A 20,264-nucleotide genomic window follows, 5' to 3' on the forward strand; every position below is an offset into this window, starting at 1 on the left:
GATGAGGCTTTACAAATAGCTGTGGAAAGAAGGAATGCGAAAAGCAAGGGTGAAAGGGAAAGATATAAGCAACTGAATGCAGATTTCCAGAGAATAGCAAGGAGAGATAAGAAGGCCTTCTTAAATGAACAATGCAAAGAAATTGAGGAAAACAATAGAATGGGGAAGACTAGAGATCTCTTCAAGAAAATTGGAAATATGAAAGGAACGTTTAGTGCAAAGATAGGCATGATAAAGGACAAAAAAGGCAGGGACCTAACAGAAGCAGAAGAGATTAAGAAGAGGTGGCAAGAATACACAGAAGAACTATACAAGAAAGATCTTAATGTCCCTGATGTCCACGCTGGTGTGATCACTGACCTTGAGCCAGACATCCTAGAGAGTGAAGTCAAGTGGGCCTTAGGAAGCATTGCTAACAACAAAGCTAGTGGAGATGACAGTATTCCAGCTGAGTTATTTAAAATACTAAAAGATGATGCTGTTAAAGTGCTGCACTCAATATGCCAGCAAGTTTGGAAAACGCAACAGTGGCCACGGGATTGGAAAAGGTCAGTTTATGTTCCAATTCCAAAGAAGGGCAACGCCAAAGAATGCTCAAACTATCGCACAATTGCACTCATTTCACATGCTAGCAAGGTTATGCTCAAAATCCTACAAGCTAGGCTTCAGCAATACATGAACCGAGAACTACCGGATGTACAAGCTGGGTTTCGAAGAGGCAGAGGAACTAGAGATCAAATCGCCAACGTTCGCTGGATCATGGAGAAAGCACGAGAGTTCCAGAAAAATATCTACTTCTGCTTCAATGACTATGCAAAAGCCTTTGATTGTGTGGATCACAACAAACTGTGGCAAATTCTTAAAGAGATGGGAGTACCAGACCACCTTACCTGTCTCCTGAGAAATCTGTATGCGGGCCAAGAAGCAACAGTTAGAACCGGTCACGGAACAACCGATTGGTTCAAAATAGGGAAAGGTGTACGACAAGGCTGTATACTGTCACCCTGCTTATTTAACCTATATGCAGAGTACATCATGAGAAATGCCAGGCTGGAAGAATCACAAGCTGGAATTAAGATTGCAGGGAGAATCATCAACAACCTCAGATATGCAGACGATACCACCCTAATGGCAGAAAGTGAAGAAGAACTAAAGAGCCTCTTGATGAGGGTGAAAGAGGAGAGTGCGAAAGCTGGCTTGAAACTCAACATTAAAAAAACTAACATCATGGCATCTGGACCCATCAATTCCTGGCAAATAGAAGGGGTAGAAATGGAAGCAGTAACAAACTTCATTTATTTGGGCTCCAAGATCACCGCAGACGGAGACTGCAGCCATGAAATTAAAAGACGCTTGCTCCTTGGGAGGAAAGCCATGGCAAGCCTAGATAGCATATTAAAAAGCAGAGACGTCACCTTGCCGACAAAGATCCGCATAGTCAAAGCTATGGTTTTTCCAGTAGTAATGTATGGCTGTGAGAGCTGGACCATAAAGAAGGCTGAGTGCCGAAGAATTGATGCCTTTGAACTGTGGTGCTGGAGAAGACTCTTGAGAGTCCCCTGAACTGCTAGGAGGTCAAACCAGTCAATCTTAAAGGAAATCAACCCTGATTGCTCATTGGAAGGACTGATAATGAAGCTCAAGCTCAGATACTTTGGTCACCTAATGCGAAGAGAGGAGTCTTTGGAAAAGACCCTGATGCTGGGAAAGATTGAAGGCAAAAGGAGAAGAGGACGGCAGAGGATGAGATGGTTAGATAGCATCACTGAAGCAATGAGCATGAAACTGAGCCAACTCAGGGAGACAGTGAAGGACCGGAAGGCCTGGCGCAATATGGTTCATGGGGTCACGAAGAGTCGGACACGACTTAACGACTAAACAACAACAACAAAATAAATATATCATGTAATTAATTTAATTTGCAGTTAATTTAACATTTTATTTAAATTAATCCAATGCAGTTTCTGTTGTGACCCTATTCATTTCCTTGTGTTGTCATTCATTTTCTGAAATAGAGGTCTGATGTATCTTTCAAAGGCGAAATACAAAATATTCCACACCCTCAGTTGTCTGGATCCAAGCCTCTCCTTAAATCCCAGAACACAAGCAAAGGCAAGCTAGATACACATTTTTAAAAATTACTTAAATTTTAAAATAAATTCTAAATGCAATAAAATACAGAGTTACAACAGACAGAACATAAGTACCTCTTTTCCTCTATGGGACAACCCCGTGTCTCCTCCTATTCGTCCCTTTAGATTTAGTTCACTTTCACCATGTCGACAGAGGTAGATGGAACGAGGAGTTACATGGATATTCATGAGGTAGTAAACAATCCGACTCTGGATATGATCCATTACACGATTTACAAGATAACTCCTTCCAACATCCATGATTTTAATATAAGAAAGATCCCTGTAACAGTAGGAGACAGAATTAATTATATTATTCTCCTATTTAGCCTAATGTTTCATTTATCAGCCACAGAAGCCACGAATACATTTTATCTACCTACATTTGGGGAAAGGTACAGGTATTCCTTGGGTTACATCCATCCGTTCAGTGACCATTTAAAATTATGACAGCGCTGAAAATGGACTTACAACCGGTCCTCAAAGTTCTGGCTCTCGCAGCACCCCCCACAGCCACGTGATCAAAATTCAGGCCGGACTGCATTTACGACCACCCTCCTGCACAGGGCACCTGCCCACATTCCCTAGCACCTGCCTGCAGCCCCCACCCCCCTGCCTGTGGCACCCGCCTGCACTCGCTAGTACCCACCACAGCACCCCCCCGTCTGTAGCTCTCACCCACAGCTCTCACCCACTGGCCTGCTTGCCTGGGACTCCTGCCTCTTTCTGCTTAACAACCTGAGCAGTCCTGGGGTTACAACAGCAACTGAGACTGCTGGGATTGTCACTGTTAAGTGATGCAGTCATGTGACATTGTGCTTTATGACCGCATCGCTCAGCGATGGAAATGCCAGTCCCAATTGTTGTCATAACTCAAGGACTACATATAGTTCTAGAATCTAACAAAAACAACTTTAAGTAGCAGGATGTTCATTAATGTGCAATTTATTTATTTTATTTATATTCTCTTTACACTATGGAATGTCCTCCGAATGGTTAGTAATAAAAGTTAATTGTATATAAGTAATACAGCATGTTACCGTATTGACAGTTAACTAAGATGTGAAGAGACAATTCCAAATTAACCATATTATCCACACTATACAGAACCAGTCAATCCATATAGCTTGTGGCTGTCACTTTCTATTTTAACAGATAACTCCTTGTTTACCTAGAAATGAAGCATGCATTAAAAAGAATCACCCTACCAAGAGGTAAAGATTTCCTGGAACTGTGGGTATGAATATTGTTTAACTTATTTTTTTTAATGTGTTCAGTGAGATGATTTATCTCTGTAAACAGATACTTTAAGCTATTTTCTCTGATAGACGTTTTTGCTGAATTATTCATTAGGGATCTCATTTGCTGGTGCTCTAAATTTCAGTTCTGACATCCTTTTTCAATTATGCTAGCATAGCATGAAATTAATATAGCAACATTATTTTTTGCCCAAGCCACACATTACTGCATTTCTTTTCTCTCTAATTCATATAAATATTATTTTTATAACTAGTACAGAACATGCTTGCCTATGACTTTTACCTGGTTGACTGTAGCCAGTAAGCGATGTCTACGGTCAAATAGATAAGAACACTTTTGCAAACAAACCAGGTTTTCATTTTATTTCCCCTACTGGCCAGAATCATAAAATAATTTAGGAGTATGTGGGAAAACATCCTAATAAATCACATGTCATTATTTGCAAACCCCCTGATACAGCATAGTATTAAGAGCTTAATTCTCGGTGTTGTGGTAAATCTGTGCCTGGGCTCTGCCATTTCAAGTCTGCATAGGGAAATGTCCACAACTGAGGGCTTCTCCATGATGAAAACTCATCCTGAGTTTTGTTGCTATTTTGAATCTGTATTAAGTTTTTATGTTCTGTTTTTCTTTTAAATTGTGTTATTACAATTTAACAATTGTGTTAGGCAGTTTAAGCGCTTGCCAGAGTAGAAAGACATATTATAACTCAAATAAATAAATAAATAAAAGATCAGTTTATTGTAAGGCAGAACAGAAACACTAATTCTACCACTACAAACCATACAGTATGGCAAGCAATCATGAACAGGGCTCTAGAAGAGTGTATCTACTGGTTAATCTTTTTTATGGCTATTACAATATCCAAACAAGCCCTTTGAAAGTTGTGAGATAAGCTTATGACATCTAGGATTTTATATGCACGTAAGGGAATTCACTTAAACAATTTGAAATGGCTAATGTTAAACAGACCTTCATATCCAGTGAAAAAATGGCCAGAGTTTTATAAAAAGATATTCTGAAGATACACAAGAGCCAATAATATCATCCATAATGTCACAGGAGTATATATTTGCTCATCTTCAGTTCTATGCTAACGTCAATCAGCAATGTTTACTATACTTTACATCTAAAAAGGTAAATATCCATACCGATGGAAATAGTAATGTTCTGAAATTTGTGACAGAACATGTTGCCATCCAGTAGGACTAGGAAGTGTGTCTTTTCCGTAGCAGCTTCTGCTCTATGGAACACCCATCTCCCCGGCATCCAGCACCCTCCCACCCTCTTAGCCTTCCAGAAGGCCATAAAGGACTGGCCCTTTCCCCAAGCACTGGGATAGAGTGAGACTGGAGCCTAGGGGTGGTTTTGTTGGATATATTGAAAGGGGATGGCTAAAGCACCAGGTTTTTGCTTTTTTAAATTGTTTTTAATGTATTTGGGGTTTTATTGCCATTATGAGTTGCCCAAAGTTGTGTTTCTTAAAATGTGCAGCCACATAAGTCTTTTAAAATAAATAAATACACAAACTCCCCAGGATATTCCAACTTTGACCTCAGGGTGGTCACATTTGACAAAAAAGGCAAAGCAAACTGAATCAGAAAACTTAATACCATTTCTCATGGACTGAATGTGGACCAAGAGTTATTTGCAAACTACAGTTACTGATGTACAGAATGCCCATGTTAAATGTGCTATGACTGTTTCACATTTGGTCATTCTCTAGGCAACCATGCAATTTCACTTTTTCTGTGATCTTTTTCACTTCCCATTTTCTTCACTCCAGATCACAACCAAGGCATAAACATCAACAACTAAATAATAACATTTGTCAGGAGTACAAATCTCTTGCAACAAAGGGGCCATATTTGTTGATTTTGCTGCATAGGATTGACAAGGACACATCCCTCTACTTTATTTATGACCTACTCTATCTAACCATTTTGTCATTGTGTCTTCTAATCCTAAAAGCATTTCTACCTATTCCCATCACCACCCCATTTTTTAAAAATTTTCCTTTCTAATTTTAAGTATTTATAATCTCTCTTGCATTAATTTATATCATTCATATGAGTGGATGTGATCTCCTAAAGCTTATGCTATAATTAAATGGATTAATCTTTAAGGTACCATATTTTTTAATTAAAATTCAAATGGTCACTTACTTGTCTAGATTTTCATCTAACGTCTCATATGAATTCTTGTAACACTCAATTCTTTTCATGAAGTCGTCTGTAGCTTCATCACTACCACAGTCAACATAATCAGGACTGCCTAATTTCACTTGCTAAGAAACAACAGAACAAACAAATCTCTAAATACTATAAAAGAAGTCAATGAGCGATGTGATGCTTTCCTATATTCTGTGTTTGAATAAAAAAAATACGGACACTGACACGAGCTGAAATGATTCTGTTACAGACCTGAATTTAAAAAAGAGACCTAAATTATACTTAAACACTTTAAATAAAATGTACAAATTAAATATCAATAGAAAATATAGTGTGGCTGGTGAATTGTTATCATAAGACTGAACATTTTGTTTGGTTTCAATTCCTTTCATTTCTATGGCTTGGTGATTGAGAAATAACATTCACGTACTTCCCCTAGGCTTGTTCTGCAATTATATGGTAAGTTTGTCTTCTGCCTTTCCTGAAAATGGGCAGACTCACTTGTAAAATATATATTTTGCAAGCAAGTTCCCAAGTTCAATCCCCAGTGAATCCAAGGATGCTTGGGAAGCCCATCTGGAAAGCTATGCCAGTCAGTACAGATGATACAAGGCTAAATGTTCTTGATGTGATCTGCACTTTTAAAACACCTTAACGGGAGATCAATACAGAAGTGAAATATGTTATCTGTATGCATATATGGATATGTACATGGAACATTAAATAGAAAGGGTTTTTTTAGCCAGATACTTCAGTGTGGGAGGGAGTGAAGCAGCTAGACCACATTCAATGGTTCTGAGAGGTAAACTGTGAGCACAAACATTTCAAAATAAACGGAAGTTACTACTCACCACAATATTTGCAGCAATAACCTCAGGATCAACGCATACTGACTCCACAAAAAAAGTCTGTAAGCCAAACAGAAAGAATATTGATGGCAGACCCTTAAGTATTATTGTATTGTCGAAGGCCCACAGAATACCCACAGAAGGGTCACTTCACCCTGGGCACAGAGAGAACTGCTCCTGTCTGTGCTCCTGCACTCTGAAGATGCCGGTCACAGGTGCTGGCGAAACGTTAGGAAACAAAACTTCAAGACCATGGCCACACAGCCCGGAAGACCCACACCAGCCAACTTAAGTATTACTTTTCATTTTCTTAATAATTACAAAGCAGGCTTCAACAGACATGCTCAAAAGCGGAATACAGTGCTATATAATAAACCATATGTCACTAAAAGTAGTCCTGGTTTAATGACCACAATTGAGACTGACTTGGTCGTTAAGCAAAGCAGTCACTAAGTGAAACCACGACTGTGCTTATGATCTTATTTCAGCTTTCCTTTGCTTTACAGACCTGCAAAGGTCATAAATGCAAGGACTGGCTGCAAAGTTACTTTTTCATCACTGTCATAACTGCAAATGGTCACTAAACAAGGCAGTTGCTAAATAAGAACTACTTGTAATAGCTCAAACCTAATCACACCTACTTTTTTCCCTGTGTAATTATTACAAGGTAGTTGTAGTGTGTTAAACATTCCTTTTATCTATTTCTCAACTAACTCAGTATGGCTTTAATGAAGTCCCTTGAAATCTAGGCATTCTGGATTTAGAGTTCATGCCATACAGAAAAGGAATGCCTCCCACTACTGATATGACCCCTGATCAAAATGCACAATCATCTCTGTTCTGATAGCAAATACACAGAAGGATAATGGGCTACACCACCATACTAGTTCTCCCTTGGTGTGGTTTGCTGGGAAGCAGCAGCTACATAGAACACAGAAATAAATTTTCAAAAGAACATAAAAATGATGTTTGGCAATATACAGACACTTGGCTCCAACAGACAATAAAAGAACTAGCAAATTCTTGCATTTTTTATATAAGACCACCAAACTCTCACAAAATTTGCCAATTTTTAATTTGAACTATTTAGGAAGTAAGAGGTGTGTTGAATATCTTGTACAGACCCCCAGCATTCATGCATACTGTACTTCTGCTCCTGGACTACTATTAAAATACTATAAAGTGTATTTTAATTGTCATGTAATAGAAATTATTTGTAAGGAAATTCCATACGCTATACCTTTCTAGAGGAGTAAATCAAGGAAACATGGCTATATCTCCTCCTCATCCACCCACAAAAATACAGGGGAGTTACAATTAACGAGGCAATTAAAGATACATGCAATACTAAAACTGCCAGCAATCTTAAAAGAGAGCAGTTCTAATCACAACAGAATCCTCTTTCATATTAACTAGCAACAGAAACTATTCCTAATAGTTACTGTTAACCGCATAATTAAACTTGCAGAATAAGCTACAATGAGCATGATTTACTGGGAAAGTCTTTTTCACAAACTACTTACTGCCAATACTTTTCACCTGTAGTTACAGTCAATGTATTTGCAGTCAATCAAGTATTGAGAACAAAGCTTTCACACATCCCAGGACTAAATAATTTTAGCATCTTTACTTAACTGACCTTAAATCCATTTTCTTCACCAAACTTATATATGGTGTCTCTACGTTCCCTTGTAGTATTTGTAGCATCAAAAACCTAGAGGAGACAATACAGGATCCAATGGTATATCAGAGGAAAAATATAAATATCTCTCGGTAATATTTCATGTATTATTAATCAAAAAGAACGGCTTTATCATAGGTATTTTTTTTAAGGAATACTATATGGCTTTGCACCGTACGTAGGTACATATATCAGATAACTAAGATATGTTCTCTCCATATGTGTGCATAACATACTAATGGCAAGCAGAACAAATAGTGCAATTAAATGTGTACTTACTAAGATGTTAATTCCCACTAACAGACAGCACTCCTGAACATGAATGGCTGCCACAAATATTTTGAAGTGATATCATGAATAAAATTACAGAATGAATCTACTCAATATGACTATGTCCTTATAATATATAACTATATTACTATATAACTATATTACTATTCTACATAACATAATTTTAGTAGGCAAGATACAAATACAGAAGAATAAAGATTATCCATAATTGTTAACTCATATGCTATCAAGGTTCATGAAATGCCTCATATCAAAATAACTTTGAAGATCACACACAAAGACTACAAATAAAATATGCAGGACATTCTGCTTATTTGATGTCATGCCCTTCCCATATATTTCTGCAGACTTCTTCATTCTTGCCCTCGTATAACACCCCAGAAGAGAAATAGGACATCGTATTATTTAGAAGTTCTATATAAAAACCCAACTAACAAACATTTACAAATTAAAGGGAACTTTAAGATTAAAAAATAGAAATAAGCAAATATCAAAAACCTCATCAACTTAAAAAAAAATTATCTGTAGAAGTATCAAGAATAATTGATTGGTTATCCTGTCTTTCTGATTTTAAGATAATCACACTTCATCTAAGTTACCACCACAAAGCATGCCTCCAATACTAGGAGATTTAGGAGGAGAAGGCAATGAAGAGAAGAATATAACTTTTTGAAATGTGTTAAAAATGTATTCCATTGCCATTTGAACAAAGTCTTTGAAAACAACACAGAGACTTTCAAAAGCAGAATGTATTAATAGTGGCCTATCCAATTACTTGTTTCATTCACCTTTCTTTCTACTATAATTCCTAAACCTATTGTACTAATCCATACTTAATGTTGTCTGTTTATTTATTTGATTTTCGCGCCACCCAATTTAGTAAGGAACACGTTAGAAATAAATAATGTATATTGCACAAGCTATTTCACGGGCTGATTTTCTTCTAAGATGTTCACTTTCCAATATGGCTTATGAAGCATTTAGCAACACACACAATTTAAAATGATTACTTCTGCATTATAAAAATTGATGCCAGCAAATACAGATATGAAAATAAGAGCCAGTTTGGTCTAGTGGTTAAGGCTCCAAGCTAGAAACCGGGAGACAGTGAGTTCTGGTCCCGCCTTAGGCATGAAAGCCAGCTATGTGACTTTGGGCCAGTCCCTCTCTCAGTCCAACTCACCTCGCAGGGTTGTTGTTGTGGGAAAAATAGGAGGAGGAAGGAGTATTAGGTATGTTCACAGCCTTGAGTTATTTATAAAAATAATAAAGGCAGGATAAAAAAAATATTTTAAAAATTATCTACTGAAATTAGCAAGAAATTAGTATTACATAGCTTATGCTGTGATTTCCTTTTGTAATAAAGCTTCAAAAAAGCAAGTGAACAGAACCAACTATCAAACTGGGGTTTAGAACCCAGACTGGGCATAACCTCCAACCTCAGAGTATTTATGTAGCAGCTTATGGGATTTGATATCCACCACCTCTAAAGGCTGGGGAACACTGTTCTAGTACTGATTTGTTTAGCAATGCACCAAAGAACACTTACTGCCACGTGCCCGTTTTCTTCACAAAGATATCGCCGGACATCGTTTAGTGCTGCTAAGGCACACTGTCTTAAAAAGAAGAGACAACACCCTGATTACACCCCTGACAAGAGTTCGTAACGTATACACAGGGCAGTTCGTTGTTTCTAGTGTTTTTAAAAGACCATATACAAAACAGGACTCAATCTCACATACAAAACCACTTAAAATGCGTGCTTCAGAAATGCTGGAGCAAGTTATGTGTCTTCCTCCAGATCACAGATTATGGGCAGTATGGCAAAACTAAAACAACAATTATGGGAAGAAAGATCTAAGAATCAGCCATGCATCTCTCGAGACAGCTTTCCTACTCTCCCGGCCTTGACAAGAAATAAGCTGTCTCTAATTCCATAACATCAACATTCCTTTAGATCAAAACAGCAGCGTGATGCAAACAGAAAGAGGCACGTGACAAACTTACTTTCGGATTTTCAGGCCTTCTTTATTGTCTGGCAAGAAGAATTCAAAGGACTTGTATGTTTTTACCAAATCTCGACGGTACTGACCAACATTAAACTCTGTGCGGAAAAGTCAAGGAGGAAAATTGAGTTTTTATTTTCTCCTATAACTTATAGGTGCAGCCTTATCTGTGCTGGGCATTTCTTCCATCCAGAAAATTCATTATATATTATAATCTTGAAACCAGATCACTTTACAACCATCCCTCAAAATACTGTTATAGGAAGCTCTGTAGCATACTGCTTTACTTTTCCTGTTCCTCCTCAGAACCAGTTTTTCCCATGAAACTTTCATCTGTCTCTTGCAATGCCTTACCACAACTTAAATCTGTAATTAAGCTACAGAGAACAGGAAACAAACCATCTTAGCTTCCTTTTCTATTTGCTTCCATTTTCTTTTCCTTACTCCTTTAAAATTTTAAATTGGAAACAGTTCGGCACAATGAACCAACTTTTTAAAAATTGATAAAGCATAGTGCACACTAATGATGTTTTAAAATAAAATAATAACAGTAATAATAACAATCTTGTTACAGTGCTCACCTTTTTTCTTTATTATATTGTTATAAAACATATATGATACATTATATTATTTTGATACAGTGGTATTTATATAGTGTTGACTAGAGATTATTAACATTCTAATGTTTAGATAACTTAGACCATTAAAGACAGAAAAAAGAAAGAAAAGATACTAATCAGTATTAACTATGATTTAAAATACTGATTTAATAAGCATAAGATTATTTAGCTTTTACATCCAAAGGTGAATATAACTTTAAGAAGCAGCTGCAAATTACATCAAAGTATTTGGTGTACAATTAAATAAGGTTTCTGCTTAAGGTGATTACTTAATACTAAGGTCTCCACTGTATTGTTAATTATGATTGTTTGTGCACATTGGGAAAAAGAAGAAAATAGGCAAAGCAAAATAGGCAACAACATCTAAAAGGAAAGGGGAAAAAAAGGCTATTTGATTTCTAACTTCCCCCTTTTTGTGCTTCTGCTAATTTATGACATTTATAAACATTTAGGCCCCCTTAGAAGCCAAACTGTATTTCTATTTGCCATGCTGCATAATATATTGTATGTATGGGAACCATTCTTGCCTAAATTTGGTTAAAGTTCTGTTGTGACGATACTTACCTTTTGTAGGCACTCCAATCCAGTTTAAATAGCGTGTCAATTTTTTTGATATGTAAGTTTTCCCTCTTGCTGGGAGGCCAACCATTACAATCAGAGTAGGACAGTTGGTCATGCACACTATAAAAAAATGGTATAGTTAGTGTTCATGATAAACAAGGGTATCAGTCATAGATCTGATGACTAAATTAGGAAACAGCTATATCTTTTTTAGACAGGACCTGGGAATAATAGCACTCCCAGTGACAACCTTGTCATCTTGATGAAGCATTCAAAACAGTGTATTGTTTTTATTAGAAGCTCCCCCAAACCCACTAGGTCTGTAAACACTTGCTATAAATTTCACATACTTATTCTGAAGTCAACTTCAAAAACCCATTCACATGTCTCATCTATTCCTGAAGTACAGCATCCCCTCAAATCATCCTTTCAGTTTCTGAAGCCAGTGGTGGTATATAATTTGCTTCCTACCAAATATTATTTATCCCCACCACTTACTCTTATGCATTGTATCTGAAAAAGCATCTCTGAAAGATGATGCCTAGGTTTTCTCAAAATATAGACCAGTAATGAGCAACTTTTTCATGTGGCAGGAACTGTAGTTCAGTTTAGTGCTATGTCAGGATTGTAATATGTCACAAATCCAAACAAGATAAATGTACCTTCAAAAGGGGATCTACGTGGTTTTGACTCAGGTCCATCTACTATTACAATGATGCCTCCAAAGAGTATCCAAAAGCCAATATGGCCGTTGACAAAAATTAAGTTTCCTACCTTGCTATTTAGATTTTAAAACAGAAAAAATGTACATTGTAAACAGTAAAACACAGAATAGAACTCCTTGGATTATATAAACTCACCTCATGTAACAAACCAGAACCTTCTTCCCCTTCCTTCATAAGCAAACTAATAGTGATAATTATTTTATCAACTCTTTGCCAATTAAGCTAGCTTTACTATGAAAATCTTATGCAGTAGGACTGCCCTCTTTGCTCCCTTCTCTTCATATCCACTCCAAATGGTCCACCAATCCTCTGAAGCAGATTTTGAGAAAATCAGTTCTTCTTCCGGATTTCAAGGACTAAAGCTAGTCCACCAGCAGAAGGAATTAGCCCTTTCCACTTGTAATGTACAACTACCAAGCAAATTTTATGCCATTCTTTCTTTCAATGGTGTCAACCTAGGACTAAAAATCTGGATAGCCACCAGATGTCAGCAAAACATTGTCTCTATCTCTTTTCTGGTATTTAGTAATTATCTAGATTTTTGCATCACAAATCCGGTAGCCCTATTCAACCCCTTAGTTAAGAAAGAGTGTAACTCGGTTGGCAACACTGTCTTTTTGAGTAATTTCTATGCAGCAATAGAAGCCTGAGTTGAGAAACACCAAAAGTAGTAAGAGCAATTGCAATAAAGGCACTTATTTTGAGATACAGATATAGACTATAGATACATACACATATATAAAAGGATGACAGGAAAAATAGGCTAAATGTTGTAAAAGACATACAAACTATAAAACAAATCCAAGACAAGTCATAACAAGCTGTCAATTGCATCAAAGAACTGTGAAGCAAACTTTCTAGGCTACACAAAAGTGAGTTAACACATGTGGCAATCACTTGTTTTTGAAAACTACTATGCCGTTACTGACTCCACAACTCTTACTTATAAAAAATAATGGCTACAAGCCAATTCCAATTATAAATGTGCATGTGCAAACCCTAACTTTAATTTGGGTCACTGCACAAAACACAATAGTTAATTGTTTAAATAACTTTCTGAAGCTACAGACATCTATCATACCTAATATTTAATATTTAAGCTCTTTTAGCTCTTCTGCAGTTCTGCTACTTAAGATTTTATACAACTCTGCAATTTGAAGCATGCAAGACACCAACATGATCCAAAAGTTGCAAGTTGAAGTTTAATCCTTTCCCATCTACTTTTAATAGCTTTATAATCCATTTCATTGGACACACAAGGAAGTATTTGGCCTGATTTTGATGTACACTTTAATGAAAATACCAGATACTCCAGAACTTCTTTCTGAACGTTCTCAAGTTACAAAGCAGAATTCAGAGAAGGTATCCCATTTAATAAAATGTGACTCTAGCCGTTCTTGATGGAAACCAACATTACAATCTTCTATGTATTACTAACACTCTCGTGTCTGTAACCTTCAACTAGCAAAATGGTATGTCACAGGGCAACAATTTTTGAACTAAGGTACCTCAAGTGGGCTAATTTACAGAATGTGTCCAAAATCTGGGACCCTGTAATCCTGTGGGATTAAAATTTGGGAAATTTGTGGCCACTTCAGCATTGCTGTACTGCCACGCCACCATGGTCAGCCCAGGTCTTGTGATCATCATGGGCATATCTCCAAACTCTTTCCTGCCTCCCTATGTCCCCTGCACCCAATTGGCTGGTGGCAAGGCCTGAGGAGCAAGTGGCAATTTCTGCCTTCAGAAACAAGACAGAAATTTGAAATCTCTTAACAGTGGTAGGCATTCAGGGAAGTAGGAGAGAGCGACTTGGATGCCTGCTGGCGAGGGAGGGCTGGCTGGGGGTGCCAGTGGTCGATAGATGAGCCCTCTTCCTCTCTTGAGGAAAAGGCCCTTGGGGACACGCCAGAATGGGGAGTGGGGGTGAAGTTTTCCTCACAGTCTGCGGCTTCCTTTGTTCCACCTCCCCCCAGCAAAGTGGCAGGCAGTTCTGCAGGAGGAGGCGGCGGTGGCGGCGGCAGCGGCTTCACCGGGGCTCTCCTGAGGGAAGGGCAAACAGTGGAAGTCTATATTATATGTAGAAAGGGAGGGAGGGAGATTTCTGATGCTCCATGCCAGCCTCTCACAAGCAAAGTCAATGAGGAAGCCAGCAGAAAGTCATAAGTTGCTCATACTGCCACTGCTTTTTTGCCCTTGGTCATTCTGTTTCTCTGTTTAGGTAAGGAAATTTCTCTGAAACAATGACCCAATGGGTCACGGGTTGTTTAGTATTTTATAATATCTGGGCTGCCTATGTAGTTTTTTTCCTGTAATTAAGTAAAACCACACATATGATCACACTTATACACAAGCATAACTGGGAATTCCATGTGTGAATGATTCACTAACAACAATACCTACTGCAAGCTAGTATTCATTTTTAAAATACACTTCCATTTCTAGATGCAGTATCAAAAACTTAAGGGTATATGCATCCATTGCTTTGGATCATAGCTCTCATGTATGACTCTGCCAACCAAAGCTGAGTTGACATAAGTTATTGGTACTAAGACAGAGTATGCACAATCCATAATTAGAACAATGTTCAAAACAATTGTGCAAGAATGAGGTTCTGAGCAACCAGAAATCAGCTAAAGATTACACAACGCTCATAAACTACAGGCAATAAATCTATTCCCAGCACAGAATCCTATCAGAAAGGCAAAATGATGTTTTTAAAAGCAAGTAAAACTATACATTCCCCATTACCTTACTAAATAAAAACAAATATTAAAGATTGAGAGCTACTAAGCTATGACTTTGACAGGTTTATGCACAATATAATTTGATAAATTACTCCAAATGTGATACTCAGTGCCATATTTATTATTTTTTGTACAAAACTGTCCACTAATAATGGTGTCAAAATGAGTTGCTTATATTTTCTGCCTCCTATATTGTCTCCTCCTCATCCTCCAAAAATGGCAGTTCTTAAATGTATTTAATACAGTAATCCAGTTTGTAATATGAAATAGTTTCTGATTTTAGACAGCTGATGACAATTTAGAACTTTGGACAAATTCAGACTTTATTTTTCAGATTTTCATTCAGCAGATCTTCTGAGAATAATGAACATGTGGGTGAAGCATGTATTTCTATCTAGCCAAACAAAAAACTCTCTTAAGATAATATGTCACCTTTATTAGCTCAACTTGATTGAGTCTAATAAAGAGGAAGTGCTATATAACATTTCAACTGCTGGATTTTTACCTCCATAAATTGTATTTCTAATTCCTACTCCAAAACAAGTTAATTGCCTTAGCTTTGTTTCATGAAAGACAGTGCAGTAGTCCTCACTTAATGACCCTAATTGGGACCAGCAACTCCATCACTAAGCAGTTAACAGAAACATCACATGACCACCCCGCAGTCATTAACAGAAACATCACGTGACCACTCCACTTAGTGACGGCAGTTCCTGCAGTCCCTGTTACTGTCATTAAACAAATCCCACAGGTCATTAGGTGAGGACCCACTCCAAACCAAGCCATTCCCAGCTTGGTCCCTTCCAGCCCTGAGCCTCTGTTCTTCCAAGGCAAGGGACTGCCTCCCCTTCAATTCCCCCCACCTGCCTACCTCCCCCCTCCAATCTCTGCCCTTTTGGCTGCCCTGAACAGCATGAAGAGGCCCCTGTATTTCCCCACCGCCACCCCCCTGCCCCTGCCCCCAGCAGACCTTCCTCTTTGTCCTCCTTGGCACAATCATTGTGTTCTTCCTCCCCTCTGTCGGGTTCACCACCACCAAGGAGTGCTGCCTCAAGCCGCTGGCACGCCAAGAACCCCAGAGCTGCGGCATACCAAGAAGCCCATTAGCCTTACAAGGCAGACCAACAGGAAACATGACCAAATGAGCTAATTCTACTTTATTGTAAGGTTACATTAAGAGAATCTTGCAAATCTGAAAGTACTTTTCTCCCCTCATCCCCTTTACAGGCCCAAAAACTAGGGAGGATCTCTTCTGAGCCGCTTGCCCCACCCATATTCCTGCTGCAGGCTAAGCTGCCTTTTATCTAACTGTTCCCTTGGCTGTGTCTTGTTGCCCTGTCTCCCAAAGTCATTCCCACATACCATTACAGCCCCACTGCTGCGGTGCAGCAAGCAGCCCTGGAGCCATGCAGTTCTCCTACACAAGAGTGCAGGAGGGCATGCAAGTGGCTGCTGCAGCCCAGCACAAGCATGGCCAGGCGGGGGGTGGGTGCTCTGGAGGCAGGGGGCATGCAGGTGATTGCTGCAGAGGGTGAGAGGATGTGCAGGAAAGTGGTGGGGGCGACTTACAGGAATGACTTGCAAACTTCCCTGCTTGCTTCCCAATTGACTTTGCTTGTGGGAAGCCAGCAGGGAAGGTCATAAATGGTGATCAAGTGACCATGGGATGCTTCAACCGTCGTAAGTGGCAAGCACCTAGATTGCAATCATGTGACTGCAGGGGTACTGGGATGGCCAGAACTTCAAGGACTGGTCATTAAGTACCACTCATTCAGTTCCATAGTAACTTTGAACAGTCGCTGAATGAATGGTTGTTAACTGAAGACTACCTGTATAGCAATTGAAAAGGCCCCAAGTTGATTGGGACTCTGAAGCTGTAATTCAGACAGTCACTATTAGAAACCAAAGACCACATTAGACAAATAATACATGTATTTTAGCATGTTAAAAAATGTAGAATCTTCTGATAATTACTTTAAAAATAAATTTGTAGAACTTTGAATGAAAATACATGAATGTTGTATAAATTGCTTATTTATTAGCCTGTTAACTACCAATGTCTTTCAATGATTTACAATAATGACTTAAAGTCACCAGTATGAACAATTTATATATACAGCCACACCTGTTCAGGTGTTACATTGTCAAAAATACACACACAAGATGTTATTAGTTGTATAAGGAATCATTAGATTCTTTAACAGAAAAGTCCTCCTTTGTTAGCAGCCTCAACTTCTTGGTAAAGAATACTAATTGGATAACAGGAAAAAGAATGGACAATAATAGGATGGGGAAAAGTGAATGGGTTCACACTAAATGCATTTTTTAAAAAAATGTCTGCAGGGATGGAAAAGCAAATGTCCATGGCTATACTGGAGAAATTTGATAATTTAACATAGACAAAAATGGGGTAAAGCCTGTGTTCTGTATCTGTGCTCTAAATGATCCATACTAGAGGCAATCCCTCATTTGAAGGAAAAATAAACAGTTCAATTGGGACTATCCATGCTCAGTAGCTTAAAACACTCACTGACTGTTGTGGGGAAGAGGCACAGAAAGAAATATTTGTCAGAGGAACATAGTTGCATGTCTTTGCTCTGTTGGAAAAGAGACTTAATCCTAATTTACAAATCCTAACCAAAAGGTCCTGAGAAAAGCATGATAAAAGAGGACAGATGCTCTCATAGATTGACAGATGGTTAAATAAAGAAAAATAGGAAGGAGGCATAAATGTCTGAATTTATTCTCATATTCACAAGATGTACAAAGTAGGGTGAATTAGGCATTGGGGATTAAAAGAAACCAGTGTTTCTTTTAATTTGTACATAAATGATCTGGAGTTAGGGCTATGTAGTGAAGTAGTCATGTTTGCTGTTGATACCAAAGAGTTCAGGTTGATAAAAGCAAAAAAGGGTTGTGAAGAGTCCCTCATGCTATATAAATGCACTTCAAAATGCTGTTCAGTGTAGAACATATAGAGAGAATCCAAACTTCATTTACATATCAACAGGATCTTGGCATCAGGTAGACAGTCAATGGAAATGTTAAGCCAACTGCAACTGCTGTAAAAAAGGCAAGTTCCATGCCTGGAATTAAGAAGGAAACTGAAAATAAAACTGCTGATATAAAAATGTCCTGGTACAAATCCTGGAGTATTGTTTACCATGCTCAAAGAACTATAACTGCAACTGTACAATAGTATTTTAGAGCTGGAAAAGGTGCAAAAAGGGGGAAAACAAATTATTAGCAGTTTGAAGCAACTCTCCTATGATACGAGATTACAGCAATTAGGGCCCTGTAACTTGAAACAGAAGGTAAAGGGAGACATGATATTTATAATATCATGCGTGACATTTACTATTTTATTTTCTCTTGCACAATATTAGAACTTGAGTTCATCCACCTAAACAACATACAGGGAGAGTCACATTTGGTCAAAGCAAATACTTCTTCACACAGCTAAACTGTGGAATTTGCTCCCTGTAGTTGTGGCAATACAGACAATTTGGGCAGCTTTAAAGAGAGATTGGACAGGTTTATAGAACATGAGGCCATCAATATCTGATTGATGACTCTGTTGCTGTTTTTATTACCTCATGAATCATAGGCTGCATGCCTTACATATTGGCTGCTTGGAAACTACACTGGTTATTGCTCTCTATCCAGGCTTGTGAGCATCTCAAATACCTCCAGTTGGCTGGTGGCTAACCAAGAATGAGGGGTCAGATGGGCCTGTAGTCTAATCCAGCAAGGCTTTTTTGTTCTTACATTTTGTACATTGACAATGTGCTTAAAATAAACAGGGACAAGGCTTTTCCAAACTTGTTATCTTTATATCATATGAAGCCTTCATGCCTCATCTCACTGAGTGGTTCCTCTTATCATCACACTCGTTCTAAGTTATGATAGTGCCATGTTACTTAGACAAACTGATACTCAGTGTACAAAAACAAAGGAATTATCTTTAAAGAAATGTTTACAGAAGTATTCCAAAATTTGTTTTATAAAAACTTTGATAAGCCTCTGTTCACTCCGAAATCTGCTTCCTATAAGTCAGATAGGCATGACTTCCTGCCTTAACACTCCACCCCACCCCACCCAGAGACATTTAGACATGCCCAGTACCAAAATCTTCCACAGACAAGGAATCAATATCTTTGCTTCCAAGTAAAAGATGCCAGATAATGCATGATCCATACCCCTCTCCCTCCTGACTACAGAGAACAAACGTTTGTTTTAGATCGTTGCCTCAAGAAGAGGGTGGAGTGAAGCTTATAGCCCCAAAGGACTTTCCCCCAGCCCCACCTTCTGTTAACAAAGTCTTGTCTTGACTGATGAGAGAGATAACAGGAATATGGAGCAGAAAAGGGAGGGAACTCCGGTTTGGAACCCATCCCAAAGTGAAGAGAGAAAAAACAGCTCAGAAAAGCAGAAGGCAGTTTTCTAGATCTGTGGAAAGCTAAGTGGTCTGAAACCAGGTTGTAGATCTGTTTTAAGATGGGAGCTGATCTGATTTATTGGCTCTGATACCTTGATTGTTTCTAGTAACTGTTTCCAGTAATTTTCGTATCTGTCATTATTGTTTCTCTATGTTATGTTCTCTGCAAGTATCGTTGAAGAGTGTTTTTTCCCGGACAGGGACAGCCTGGCCACTATACTTTGGTAACTTCCCGACTTGACTACTGAAGGCACCTTATTTTATACGGGTTGCCTCTTGAATGACCCAGCATTTGAGGCTGGTGCAGAATGCTGTCTCAAACATCTCTTACAGTCTACACGATACTGATCCTAAAGGAATATACTGGCTGCCTATACAATGGCTTGAACATTTTGAGAATAACCTTTAAATAGTTTAAATGTTTAAGATTCAGAGGCACACCTTTCCTAATATTCATCTTCCTCAACATTAAGATCTGCAGGTGGCATCTCCTTAGCACCGAAGGTTGAGAGGTACGCTGCAGCGGTACCTGGAGCGGGTGTTCCCCGTCATGGCAACTCAGCCTTTGAAATACCCTTCTCTGCAAGGCTTTGGCACCAAGTGAAGACCTGGGTTTTTACTCTTCCATTCAGGACCTACTCATAGACTTGCTGTGCCTACTGTCTCTTGTAAAAATCTGTACCTCTGTTTTAAATAAATATTGTTTATTTTTATGTTTTGTCTTTGGTATTTTTTGAATTTATGTCTTGAGATGTTTAGGATAATCAACAGGCTATAAACATTT

The 20,264-nt window shown here is 38.3% G+C and overlaps 1 protein-coding gene across 8 annotated transcripts in view; it reads right to left on the reverse strand.

Annotated features, from left to right (window-relative positions):
- The window catches only part of PFKFB4 (6-phosphofructo-2-kinase/fructose-2,6-biphosphatase 4), an 83,947-nt gene that overhangs the window by 24,222 nt on the left and 39,461 nt on the right, over positions 1-20,264 (reverse strand). For all 8 annotated transcript variants that reach the window (XR_015794851.1, XM_088134086.1, XM_088134083.1 and 5 more), the window contains exons 2-8: positions 11,574-11,690; positions 10,391-10,487; positions 9,933-9,999; positions 8,051-8,125; positions 6,415-6,471; positions 5,558-5,679; positions 2,208-2,415 (exon numbers count right to left, since the gene is read on the reverse strand). Coding sequence is in view for 7 of the 8 variants with exons in the window: in XM_088134086.1 (XP_087990212.1) it covers positions 2,208-2,415; positions 5,558-5,679; positions 6,415-6,471; positions 8,051-8,125; positions 9,933-9,999; positions 10,391-10,487; positions 11,574-11,690 (743 nt within the window). In the remaining variant the exon portion in view is untranslated. The remainder of the gene's footprint in view (positions 1-2,207; positions 2,416-5,557; positions 5,680-6,414; positions 6,472-8,050; positions 8,126-9,932; positions 10,000-10,390; positions 10,488-11,573; positions 11,691-20,264) is intronic.

The sequence above is a fragment of the Python bivittatus genome, unplaced genomic scaffold, assembly GCF_059951505.1.
Source record: "Python bivittatus isolate LINGU-HERP-01145 unplaced genomic scaffold, Pbiv_v1 ctg000080_np1212, whole genome shotgun sequence".
In the NCBI taxonomy this organism is placed as follows: Eukaryota; Metazoa; Chordata; class Lepidosauria; order Squamata; family Pythonidae; genus Python; species Python bivittatus.